The 12,522-nt window shown below is 53.9% G+C and overlaps 5 protein-coding genes across 5 annotated transcripts; 1 reads left to right on the top strand and 4 right to left on the bottom strand.

Moving 5' to 3' along the window:
• Positions 1–155: 155 nt before the first annotated feature.
• PG994_004618 (uncharacterized protein) lies at positions 156–2,519 on the bottom strand (the record flags this gene model as incomplete). The annotated part of the gene is made up of 4 exons (XM_066856027.1): positions 156–686; positions 772–897; positions 973–1,015; positions 1,036–2,519. 4 exons carry the CDS (start codon positions 2,517–2,519, stop codon positions 156–158), a joined length of 2,184 nt encoding a protein of 727 aa, XP_066718194.1.
• A 1,227-nt stretch (positions 2,520–3,746) lies between these two features.
• On the bottom strand, positions 3,747–5,096 carry PG994_004617 (uncharacterized protein; the record flags this gene model as incomplete). Its single annotated transcript, XM_066856026.1, has 1 exon — positions 3,747–5,096. One exon carries the CDS (start codon positions 5,094–5,096, stop codon positions 3,747–3,749), a length of 1,350 nt encoding a protein of 449 aa, XP_066718193.1.
• Positions 5,097–5,850: 754 nt separating this feature from the next.
• On the bottom strand, positions 5,851–7,678 carry PG994_004616 (tannase and feruloyl esterase; the record flags this gene model as incomplete). Its single annotated transcript, XM_066856025.1, has 4 exons — positions 5,851–6,077; positions 6,206–6,806; positions 6,882–7,288; positions 7,369–7,678. The coding sequence occupies 4 exons, from the start codon at positions 7,676–7,678 to the stop codon at positions 5,851–5,853; spliced, it is 1,545 nt and encodes a 514-aa protein (XP_066718192.1).
• Positions 7,679–8,724: 1,046 nt separating this feature from the next.
• Positions 8,725–9,561, bottom strand: PG994_004615 (FMN-binding split barrel; the record flags this gene model as incomplete). Its single annotated transcript, XM_066856024.1, has 1 exon — positions 8,725–9,561. The coding sequence occupies one exon, from the start codon at positions 9,559–9,561 to the stop codon at positions 8,725–8,727; it is 837 nt and encodes a 278-aa protein (XP_066718191.1).
• Positions 9,562–10,594: 1,033 nt separating this feature from the next.
• On the top strand, positions 10,595–11,583 carry PG994_004614 (40S ribosomal protein eS30; the record flags this gene model as incomplete). The annotated part of the gene is made up of 5 exons (XM_066856023.1): positions 10,595–10,645; positions 10,728–10,736; positions 11,004–11,025; positions 11,417–11,483; positions 11,541–11,583. The coding sequence occupies 5 exons, from the start codon at positions 10,595–10,597 to the stop codon at positions 11,581–11,583; spliced, it is 192 nt and encodes a 63-aa protein (XP_066718190.1).
• Between the last annotated feature and the right edge of the window lie 939 nt (positions 11,584–12,522).

Here is a 12,522-nt window from a genome sequence, read left to right as displayed (position 1 = left end):
CCAACGAACTCCCAGTCGTTATCCCAGTCGTTATATGAATCTTATACAGAGCTGCTTTCTTTTGGGTTAATCTGTGAGTGGAATGTTGAGTGGTGAGGTTCATGCAATACATACAGAAATTCTCATCCCAACCCCCCTTTTCTTGTTTCTTTTCTTCAAGGCTTGACAGTATCCGCCGCCACCTTGATAGCCGCCGCCGTCTTCCGAACCCACTCCTCCGCCAGGGTCACATTGCGCGACTCGACCAGCGCCTCCGTGATGCCCGGGAACGTCGTCGGCGCGTAGCCCGTGTCGACCCCGGGCGCGAAGACGACGTGCTTGTAGAACTCGCGGCCGGGCAGGCCTCCCTGCGAAACGAAGCCGCGCTGGAAGTCGCGGGACTTCTGGTTCACCTCCTTCAGGGTCAGGGCACCACCAGCAGCGTTGCCCCCTTCCGAGCTTGGGCTTGAGCTTCCAGGCGGCGGCGATAGTAGACGTTGCTGCAGCGCGCCCAGCGCCGTGCCCTGCGCGGTAAAGTCGTCGATGGCGGCACGGAGAGGGGATATGTCCAGGGCGGCGGACGAGTTGGTCGCGGCGACGGTCTTTTCGAGGTCGGCGAAGTAGTCGTTCATCTCGCTGCCATAGGTCGAGATGTTGAAGGGGATCAGGTCGGCGTCGGCTAGCTTGTAGGCTAGCAGGGTGAGGTACTAGGAATGGCGGTCGTTTGTTAGTGTGTGCTCATATTTTCTATCGGGCAACTTCCATATCTCAGGAGTTCTCGGAACAACTTACCTGAGCCATGGACTTATGGTTGACGAAGCCTGGGTCGCCGTAGGTTGTCATCCAGTGGTACGAGTCGAAATTGCTATGATAGTGATAAACGGGGTCCGAACCGCCGTTCCAAGAGCCAATATCGAGCTATGCCAGTCAATTAGCTTGCAACTCTGGGTCGTCGCAAGCATGTCTAGTAAGCCAAAAGAAGAAAACACTTACAGAGCCGACGCCGTTGTGCACAAAAGCCGTGTAGTCGCTGCCGCTGCCAAGTGGCTCGATGACCCCTGATTCTCCTCGTTCCAAACGTCGAACATGGTGCGGTCAGTCTCCCTCCACAGGACCTTCTTCATGGTCTCAACGGCCACGTCGTGCAGCTCCGGCGTCGCGGACAGGCCCGGGTGCGGGCCCGAGGTGCCGATGTCGATATTCAGATACGACACGGCCGTCGCGTTGAGCCAGGGCAGGTACTCCTCGACCCACTCGGTCGAGCCCAGCATGCCGTACTCCTCGGCGTCCCACGAGCACAGGACGACGTTGCGCTTCGGCGCCCACCCCGTTTCGGCCACGAGCCGGCCCAGCGCCCGGGCCAGCTCCACGATGACGGCGGTGCCGCTGTTGGGGTCCGCCGCGCCGCCCACGATCCAGGCGTCGCGGTGGTTGCCGACGACGATGGTCTCGTCGGCGTGGGTGGTGCCGTTGAGGACGCCGACGGCGTTCCAGATGTCCGTGATCTGGTCCTCCATGACGTTGCTCAGGTCCAAGACAATGCCCGGCGCGGGGCCCGTGCTGTACGACACATTGAGCGCGCCGACCCAGCCCGTGCGGTTGACGTCCTGCCCGGGCACGCCGTGGTCGACGAGCGCGGCCAGCAGCGGGACGGCTTCCGCGTACGAGATGGGGATGGACGGGATCCGCGGCGTCACCGCGGCGCTGTCGGCCCGGGGCACGCCCGGCTTGAAGGGGTACCCGGGCGTCGTCGGGTCGCCCGGGTACGTGGACAGGAACTGGACGCTGCCGCGCTGGACGGCGCTCGGGTGCCGCGCGGGCCCGTCCGGGTACGCCGCGTGGCCGCGGGCCTCGGTCATGTCGCCGTCCTCGGCCGGGTCCGTGAACAGCACCGCCGCGACCATGCCGTGCTCCTGCGCGTTCTTGACCTTGAGCCCGCGGAACGGGCCGCCGTACCGGGCCAGCGCAATCTTGCCCTCGAGTGGGACGCCCAGGTCCAAGAGCCGCTGGAAGTCCGCCCGCTGGCCGCGGCCGACATAGACGTACTCGGCGCTGGTGTGGCCCGTGGCCGAGTACCCGTGGAACGTGGGGATCCGATCGGGGTAGCCCGTCGTGTCGTCCTGCTCTAGCACGGCCTCCTCGAGGGCGGGCTCGAAAATGACGCTGCCGTTCGAGGCGTGCCGCAGGCGCAGCGACTTGCTCACGGGGTAGTTGAGGTAGACGTTGTAGGACACCAGGCCCGCGGCGATGCCGCTCTCGGCCCAGCGGTCCGCCGTCCACTGCGCCATGCTCTGGTTGCGGCCGGCCAGGTGCTGGCCGTGGGTGTAGTAGTAGGACCATTCCGAGAGGGTGGTGTTCGATATCGAGCGCACGAGGACATCCTCGTCCGGCGTCAGGGGCGTCAGGGGCGCGCTCTCGCGCTTCACGAGTGGAGTAGAGTGCTCATGCCGTACGCGCTGACACGCATCGACCACCGCGCTGGCTGTAACGAGCAGCAGCAGCGCAGCAACTGAGCTTACAGACCTGATATTGCAGTGCATTTTATGATGATGAAGAGCGAAAATATCGCAGATGAAGAGCCCACTAGGCTTACATGAGTTTGGTCTGCACAGCCTAGTGAGAGGAGCCTTGCGCATTTGAGGGCTATATTTAAGCAAATTTCTTGTGCGAGTACCTGCTGCTTGTAAGATATCAAAGCTATTGGAGGTGAAGCGGCATATCGTTATTTCATCCTCCCTGCTGACATGAGTAGATCGATGCAGCTTTGCCACTATTCTGCACGGCGGAGTTGCATCTGGGTTCCCCTGCAGGTATATCTTCTTACCTACCGATAACATCTCTGCCCGATGCGGAGGCTAGCAAATACCATGACGCACATGATTATGCGTGGGCGTTACCTTGCTGATACTGTAGGATCATGGAGAGAGGAATAGGTAGGTGGTATTGGAGAAAAATGAATTGCCCAATAGATTGCCGAGGCGTTGTCCGCCGTCTAGCAGTGGCCGCCGACCCCGCACGCCCTGTATGTTCACAATCATCACCCGGCATGACATACCCCTGCCTAGGCGTCTATAGTTGCATATGTTCCCAGCAGTACACCAGGCTGTCAACGCTTGTAAAGCGATCATCGATAAAAGTATTAGAGTAAGCCTCAAGAACATTAGCCTTCACCTGATCAGGAGGAGTCGTTTCCGAGAAACCTGGCGGCGATGGAATAGGTTGCTGTAATCAGGGGCAGCTGCTGGTGCCGTGAAGCTGCGGGGCGTTTATAGCCAAGTCCTAGATATGTAAGTTCCGCGAATACGCCCATAGTCTATCTATGAGGACCCAACAGTTGTCCCAATGCTACCCGAGATAGGAAAGCAGCGTGGCATTTGGTGTACTCGGTTGACGTCACCGGAGCACTTATCTATAGTGACAATTTTCATAAGCCTAGAAATAGAACATATGTTGCCAGGGAGAACTTGTGGTGCAAAAGGTTGTATCATGTCTGTGAGGGGTTAGTTCCGCTAAAGGCTTGCTACATCGTATACTCGCAATGTTATGGCATCCCCGTCTGTTACGGATCAAAGCAAGGCCGACGTGTCGCATACTCAAAGATCAAGACTTCAGCCTATTCCGTTGTGGAAAGCCAGAAGTGAGAACTGTATGTTTTATGCAAGTGGCAAGGGAATCTAAAAGCAACTGAAGCCATTGCATTCGCTATAAACTAACCTTAAGTAGTGTCGAAATATGGATAGTCGACCTAATGCACCTCACTCGTAACTCTATTTGGTCTTCACTCTGACCGAATCGATGTGCTTCTGGTGTAGGTTCTGAACGGCCGGGATGATCAGTCCCTCGATCTCCATTTCCGGCTCGCCATCTGGCAACATGGCAGGGTCCATAGGCTTGTCCTGTGCCTCCCAGTTTTGATCCTCCTTGTTCTTGCTGCCAAATGTCTTCCTCCTTCGGTTACCGGGAACCCGGATCCATTGGTCTGGCTGGTTGGGTGCTACAAAGACGACTTCCCACTTGCGCGTCGTCAACAAGTTGCCAATGACAAGGTGATGTTGATATCGGTCCAGTGAGTACTTGGCTTTGTGGACCAGGATATCCGGGTCAGTCTCCAGCTTGAACGAGACGATCATGCCCTCCGGTGCCCAGCCGTCGACGAGGCTCTTGAGGAACTTGGGGACAGGATCCAGGTCGATGATCAACCGTTTGCTGCGTGGTACGGCCGGAGAGGAATCAAAGTTATCGAATGTCTCCTCCGAGTCGTCCGTATTGCGGCGACGTGGCTTGTCAGCCATCGTTGTGGGCCCTTGCTCCTTTTTGAAGCCTTCTGTCGCATTCGTACTCTGAATCTTGTGCTCCGACATGCGATCAGAGGGGACGAAAAAATCCGATACGGCGGCAGCCAGGTAGAGCAGCCCGTTCGGGCCCAAGGGTCGCATGAGCTGTGCCACGGCCCGCAGCTCGTGCAAGTAGTCGGTAATGGTAGTAAACGGGATCATGAGGAGCTTGCGCTCGCGCTTGGCGTCGTTGTACTTGCGCAGCACGCTCAGCATCTTCTCCTGGTGCGTGGGGTTGGCCACGACGCTGCCGTCGTCGGCCTCGTGCAGGAAGTCCAGGAAGCAGTCGGTGGAGTGGCTGTAGTGCCGGCTGTAGGGCAGCAGCGAGAACTGGCGGTGCAGGAAGATGACGGCGTACCCGGCCTCGAGGAAGTACTCGGCCGACGTGGCGCCGCGGGTGCCAGCGCTGAAGTTGTCGATGAAGCGCACCGTCTGCTTCTCGAGCGGAACCGTGGTGCCGCCCGAGGTGACGAGGACCACCCGCCGCTTGAGCGAGGCGTGATGATTAATGAAGGACCGCGCCTGTTCTACGTGAGACGTCAGGGCCTTGGGGGGCGGATTTGAAGAGAAGTAAGCATTCTCGACCCCCTGTTGGGACGAGGCAGCTGTAGCAGCCGTCGCGGAGCTGGCCATGGTGTCTTCTGTGAGAACCGAGGAGATGGAAGAAGAACGGGATGGCGGTCTAGTAGGGCCTATGTTGAAGGACAGGCTAATTGCAGGAGCTTTGTCCTCCGTGTGTAACGGTGAGATGGTCTCGCTAAATTGCGTTGTCTGCGATGTCATGGTGTAAGTGGGCGTTCTCACGTGAGCATGTGTTACGAGAGGGGGGGAAGGTCCAAAACTTGTTGGAAAGGGATACAAGAGCAGCACTTGTAAGCAAGTAGAACGCCATGATATATGGTGGCCCAGAAACCCCGAGTGAGGTCATCCCTTAGTTGCTGGGCTAGCCCGACGATTATGTTCGGCACTCCGGCCATACAAGCGCTGGTGAGACCTCGGCAGCCACCACACTTCGGTAGTCGCGGGGCACCATGAGGAGAAAAAGGGACAGGTGTGCTTCATAGGATCGACGCAAACCCCCTGCATCTTATCTTTTATGCCATGCGCGCAGGAAACTTGACTTACTTTTATCAAATCACATATTTCTTCTGGAATACCGACGTCGATCTCGTTGCTGACAGTGATGAATGTGCCAGTTGTGCTGCTGCAGACAGTTCCCAAGCGTGATGAGTCTTGATGCGGGACCCTAAACCCCGACCGACCCTTCCAAGCGAATGGATCCGGGGTTTACATTTACGCCCACGTTCGGATGAAAGGACACTTGGTCCGTGCGCTCACCATGTCCAATTTGGAAAGGGCGTCATCGCTTACATGGATTGATGGATAGCATCGACTTCTCCTTTTATGTACAACATCACCACAAATGATACCAGACTGGCCTTCAGCGGGTTTTCGTCATCATCAAATGGTTCATTTGCATCAAGCTGTGTTTAGGCCAATTCAGATACCAATCAGGAAGCCAGCCAACCTCAAGCGCTCATACACACATGTACGATGTCCACTCGTCGGCGTTTCCACCAATATATTTGGCAGTCTTGGGCCACGGGCATAATTTCCTCGTCCTAGAGCTCTTGTCTGCCGGGTCGCTGCTAGTCATCTCCTCCGGCAGGGCCTTGCTCTCAACCCACTCGGTCATTGCCTCGAGTGAATGCCAGTTGGCAGGAACCTGGGGATAATTCGAAGCCGAACCGCAATGGCCACCGCCTATTATCAATGATATCGGATGCATCAGTAATCAAATCTTTTTCCTCACATGAAATAATCAGTCACACTGGGACAATCCGAACTGGATCATCTTGATATGGGCAAGTAGGTAGGAGGTATGCACTTACCAGGAACCATAAACAGCCTAAACCAGTCACCCACGTTGCCCCCAGCAGCTTCCTCGAGTTGCTTCAGATGCTGGACCGGCCACAGCGCGGCATTGTAGGGATCAGCCCATGACTGCATCACTATCATCTTGCCTCCTGCCTTCTGGAAGGCCGAAAGGTCAGGGCTGGTCTCGTCAATGTAGGTCCCCACCCTCTCGTTGAGAATGTAGACGTCGCTGCCCCAGTTGAAGTTGCCAGAATTATAAGTCAGATTATCAAATACCATGTTTTGTAGGATAGGGATGGTAAAGGCATTAGCCAGTTCCTCTTCTTGCATTGTCCATTGCGTCTCACTGCCTACGGAAAACCCCGGGTAGAGGCTTGCCTTGGTACGTGAGTCGACTGGCCCTTTGTAGATATCCTTGGCAGCTGCGAGCTGCGCTTCAGTCAGACAATTAGAAGGAGTCTCAGCGGAGGCACCACAAGCCAAAGAGTTGATGTCGAAATCGCAAAGCAGCGGATTCTCAATGACGCCATCCTCGACTCCGTCGATAGCATCGCACTGGGCAAGTGCCGACTTGGTAATCAAATCTAAGGCACTCTGAGGTAAATACGATGAACCCTGGTTGTTTCTTGTTAGCCATGTGTTCCTTCCCTCGAATTTACAGACCTCTTCTATCATTTGGTGACGTCTTACCTGAGTCTTTTGGGAGTTCCACAGGAATGAAAGAGCGAGGTGTGAATACCAGTTACCTGGACAGCCCGCAATGATTCCATCGAAGAGCTCAGGGTGGTATTGTGCCAATGCGAATCCTTGGGCACCGCCGGTAGAGCAGCCGAAATAGTAGCTGTGGTTTGCAGGTTTGCGGTAGAACTGTTCAGCCAAGTTCCTTGTCACAGGAGTGAATTGTGCGATGGAGTTGTGTATCCACGCCTGGACCTGCGCCTGGTCACGCATGTAAGGCAGATAGACCCCAGGCTCTCCACTACCGCCGTTGTTGTCTGAAGCCCTGTGGCCTCCATCGCCTCCTGCAACCGCATAGCCCTCATTGATGTTTTTCATGAGAGCAGTCTCGTCGATGGTACCGGCCATGCCTCCATTGCCTATATGGCGGTATCAGTATTAATGCTTACACATGCAGTCGACTTGATAGAACATGGATGAATGGACCACGAAACCATACCAACCACCAGAAACCGGTTGATGTAGTCCGCAGAGGCCGGTAGCCATAGCTGGAACATGATTATATTGTTGTTGGCGTAGTCGGTCTCGCCGAAGATCCGGCATAGCGGCTTCTCGTTGGAGGTACTGGTGATATTCAATGCGCCGGCTGGGTAATAGGTCGCATTCAGAACCCTGCTCCCAGTATCCAGAGTCGACTTAAACGACCCGGCGAACTGGGAACAGTCCGAAACATCCCAAGGCCTGCTGCAGCAGCTTACCGCGATGGCCAGGGTCTGCCATGTGGAAAACAAAGCTAGATGCGACAACATGTTTGGCCGTGCTGCGGAACGTTTGAGGTCCAAGTAAAGATTTGAGACCTAGTGTATTCGTAGGAACGGCAACTGGTGTCCTGTACGGGGAGCATCGCGTTTTATGTTCTCCATGGCATGAACACGACCAACACACATCATAGGTAGGTTTATTGGTAGGTACATAAATTCGCATGGGGGTATTGCCGGTACTGCACTCTGGATGTCGGCTTGTAAGCCGACAGCGTGGGGTTATCGATTTCGCATCAGGAGACCTGTTGGGGTTGTGACATGGAGCACAACATCACCTATACTGTCGTCACCTTACTCCGCTCATGGACCGGGATGCTGTATGTCATATCTTTACAAACAAATATGTATTATAGGTTGATCTAACGAGAACTTACTCCCATGGTCTACATGCGTCTCTTTCGAAGCCTTCGTTTGATGTCGGTGGTTTGCATAATTAGCTCTCCCCTCATAGATAATTGCTCCTTTTGGATTTCGACTTCGACGAGTCAAGATACCCATCTCAAAAGCCATGGTAATACAAACAAGGAAGAATGAATACTAGCTTGACTCGTCGGCAAGCCACCGCTTCATAATACCCCAAACCAGCTGCCAGCCCTCGGCTCCCCGCATTGTGGGGGATTAATTCCCGACGACCAATGGCAGGTGTATGAAGTTGTCATTCCTCCACTCCATGGTTCTCCCCCACAATCTGGCAACTACCACGCAAAGAACTTTCGATTTCTACAGTTTCGATTTCATGGATAGGATGCTCTTATTGATGAGCTCACTGAGTACGGATTTCGGAATTGACCATGTCATGCGTTCTTGCAATTGTCTGACTAACCGTCTGTGATCTCCTGGAATTAGCTATCCGGCTGGATGGGAGCCTTTGTTCGCAAGCATTTGATTATCGAGACCTAGAGGTCTTGCCAATGAAGACCCGGGTGGTTGGAAACCCCATTGATGCTCTTAATTAATGCTAGCTTCTCTCACAAATAGATACAAGTAGATCGGCTTATGGAAAAAGTTCGGACTCGCACTACGATGACAGCCGTTCAGAGTTCGACCCAGTCCCGGATGCTCCATTCGTCCCAGCCTTTCTTCTCGCCCGGCAGTTTGATCTCCTCAATATCCTTCTTCGTGATGTTCTTCCAGTCGTTGACCGGCAGCCAGCCAATATAGGCACGGTCCCCGAACCCGCCAATCCAGTAGACCTGTTGGACTACAAGACGCACGAACGTGGACTCATGGATCCGGTTGCCAGGCAGCCAGTACTTGGCATCGGGGTGTGCCTTGACGAAGCAGGCGGACATGTCGCCCGTCTTCTCAGGCTCGACGTTCTCTATGTAACCCAGGACGGAGAAGCGCGGGAGGTTGGCGGCTGAGTACGGCACTTTCTCCTTACTGTTATCCTCTGATCCGCCCAGGAAGTAGTCCAGGAAGGAAGGGTAGTACGACTTTATGCGCTTGTTAGGCGGGTAAGGCGGGGCCCACTGCATGGCGAGACTGATGTTCGAGCCGGCGCGCGCATTCTTGAACGACGTCTCGACACTGATGGCCAGCATGGTGGGGTTGCCCTCCTCCTCGCAGTCGGCCACGTACTCCATGAGGCCATGGGGCATGCCGCCCATGCCGGCCGGCCGGTTCTCCTGGGCCGATACATCATCGTTCTTCTTGGAAGAGGAGTCGTCCGGGAAGACGGTGGCGAGCGTGCCGAGCGTGGTCAGCGCCAACAACCGTCGGCCTTTCACGGCAGACTCATAAGGGGTTGGGATCTTGTAGCCAGCCCGCTCCGATTCCGGTGGGTTGCTGAAAATGTAGGCTGGCTCTGTGGCGGCGGCGGCGCCGAGGGCGACGCATGAGATAAGCGGGAGTCCGCGTGAGAGTTTCATGATTGGCGAGGGTGGATCGGAGTCCGCGGTCTACTACTACTATTGGGGTAAGATGGCAATGCTACGATGATATTCCTCAATATACCAGATACGAGGTGTATGGTGGTTTAAACAATGATGGATTGAGCAGAGGGAAGGCAAAGACAACATGTATGTAGCTCCTGCCTGATAAGCATAGAAAAGGAGGTTGGCTTTTGGATGTGACCCGCCTCGGTTCAATTAGACACGATGATGCTGGATGCGTATCATGGGGCCGTTCAGCATAACCCAAAAGGGAATAGCGCATCCTGATGTCCGGTGGATGCTTCACTTTACCTGTGTTGCCCTGTATAGAAGTGAGTTCAAATATATTGTTGGTTGACATAGGGGATCAGAGGTTATCAGTCCTGTGCTATACACCATCTTGTACCCTGTTCAAGCATCGTTCTTGCCTGTGTAGTTGTATCACGGGAAGATGTGTTTGTTGTTGGTAAGCGAGGTTTGAACATAGCACTATGCCTGGGATGCTTTAATGTAACAGGAAATAGATAAATGATAAGGAGTTGGGCTTGTGCTCAGCACGAATTTACAACAGTGCGTGCACGAGAGCTGAATCTAGTTGAGATTCAAGAAATCATCCTGCTGCTTCGATCATCATCTCTTCGGCCTTGTAATTATATCTTCAGTGGCTTGATCGTAGATTGATGTACGCAAACAAATAACATTATGCACCATGCACCATCTGGATGCACCAAATGCCAATGGCAAGCATACTTCCGAAATCCACCTATCGCTTAGTCGAGTAAAGTCCTATTTATGATAAGAGATAGTCTTATAGCCAGGCATGAATGCAACTAACGTAAATACCCGGCAAAAGCATTAGGGTCAGGTGATTCTTTTGGGGCTCTGACGCTTCGATTCCCTCCGCACACTCAGCGAAACCCCACTGAAGGCATTTGCCCACTCACATTCTGAACCAACTTGTCTGTTTTCCCCCCCACAATCCACGAAACACTCAATCAACAACAACGCAAATCCATCACAAGTCGCCAAGATGGGTAAGGTTCACGGATCCCTCGCTCGTGCCGGTAAGGTCAAGTCTCAAGTAAGTACAGATCGAACGACGCTGTCGTAATGGCGAATTCTTGATGCTTGAATTTTGTCGCTAACATTTTGTGCGCCTCCAGACCCCTAAGGTATGAAATCTCCATCTCCCACCGAGGACCCCTGCGACAACGATGATTACCTGTATCGACCGACGGAAGAAGTGCTGCGATTTATTACATGCCGCCTCAGCGAAGATACCAGAAATTTTATCCAAAATTCACCACCCACCATCGGCAAATATTACTCGACATCCAAACGACCGCAGCGCTTCTTCCAGTCGGTTGCAAACGGGATTCATCTGTCGACTTGGGCTTTCGGCACATGAAGAATTTGGTACTAACGCAATTTCCCTACAGGTCGAGAAGCAAGAGAAGAAGAGTTAGTTGCATCTGCCTCCGCTAACCCCAGCCAGCCCAAGAACCTGCCACCCTTAGACTTCCACCCTTGACGGCATCCTTGTTGGTGCATGTCTTGCAGAGCGGCAAGGTCACAAAGCGCCGTGATACTGGAGTGAGTACATTGAGGGTTGGAAGGTAGTAAAGTTGTTGCTGTTGCCATGAAGCGGGTTGGACTTTATCCCTCTCGTACGACTATCCGTACGGAGGGCTCGGAGTTTTCCTGCGTCGTTGTGCTCATGCCTCAACATACTGCTACTTTCTGGCACTCAAGGTCGTTTTGTATACTGTGGTGAAGGTTCTGCTGGCTGGGCTAGGCTATCATCCCACCCTCGACGGGTGCTATTTGAAGTGGTACTAACCAATAATCACAGAGACTCCTAAGGGTCGCGCGAAGAAGCGTCTCGTGTACACTCGTCGTTTCGTGAACGTCACCCTTACGTACGTATCCTCTTGGTCCGTAACTTTCATAAAGTCTACATACTGATATTCCGACAGTGGTGGCAAGCGCAAGATGAACCCCAACCCTGGTGCGGCTTAAGCGCGACAATTATGACCCGTTTCTGAGAGGGCAGCCGACGCTATGTATGGAGAATAGGAAGACGATGGACGGGTGTGCGGCCATTGCTTGTGTCTCGCATCCTGAGCATCCTACTCCATGATTTGCATATCAGACCGAATCGATTGCACCACAATCGCCTTTGCCCTAGTTATCGTTAAGGTACAAAAGAGATGATCACAACGATGGAAATGGAAAGGTATAGGTTCACTCTGGCTTTTCCGCCGTAGTTCACGGAGTCATTGGGCGTCGTCATTTGGGGCTTGGTACGCAAACTTCCAGGCAATACATGTGTATATACACAGATCGCATCACCGTCTGGCGTGACGGAGACCCGCCAGCGAAAACAAAACCGTTTACTGGTGCATCGGCTGATTTGAATCGTGATGTTCCAGCACCCAGTTACTGTTCTACGCGTGCCAGCATGAGCCATCCCTTCTTGCAACTGTGTCCAATGTGTAACTAGGCAGCTTCACGCTCGGCCTCACAACTGCTTGGGTGGCTATACTTGGGTTGATGGCTGGTACAGAAACCTTGAAAACTTGAAGTGGGCATTGGTTGTTGCCCCCTTGACATGGTGTGGCCTGATATACGGCATTTGTGGTTTTGCTTGAGTGCCTGTCATCCACTCCATTTACTTATCTAGGTCAGTCCACTGCTTGTATTCGGTGGCATACGAAGTAGCCATCAGACGATACGCTCATCTAAGCAAGTGCTGTACATTGGTTTGACTCTAGACTAAGTATACACACAGTCGGATTCGCCCATCATTAGTCGCCCACTCACTCACTGGTGCTTCCCATGTTCCGCTGTTCTTCGCGTAGGATCAGTTTCCCAAGGCAATGTTGGGCTCTCCATCAGAATGCTCGTCCCCACCTTCGTCGCACTTGCCGGGCTCCTGTCATCATCGCCATCGGTATT

This window comes from Apiospora phragmitis, assembly GCF_038363925.1.
Source record: "Apiospora phragmitis strain CBS 135458 chromosome Unknown utg000005l:1.0-4161743.0:1.0-4166827.0, whole genome shotgun sequence".
In the NCBI taxonomy this organism is placed as follows: Eukaryota; Fungi; Ascomycota; class Sordariomycetes; order Amphisphaeriales; family Apiosporaceae; genus Apiospora; species Apiospora phragmitis.
The sequence above is the reverse complement of the archived record's forward strand: the minus strand, read 5'-3'. Positions and strand labels throughout refer to the sequence as shown.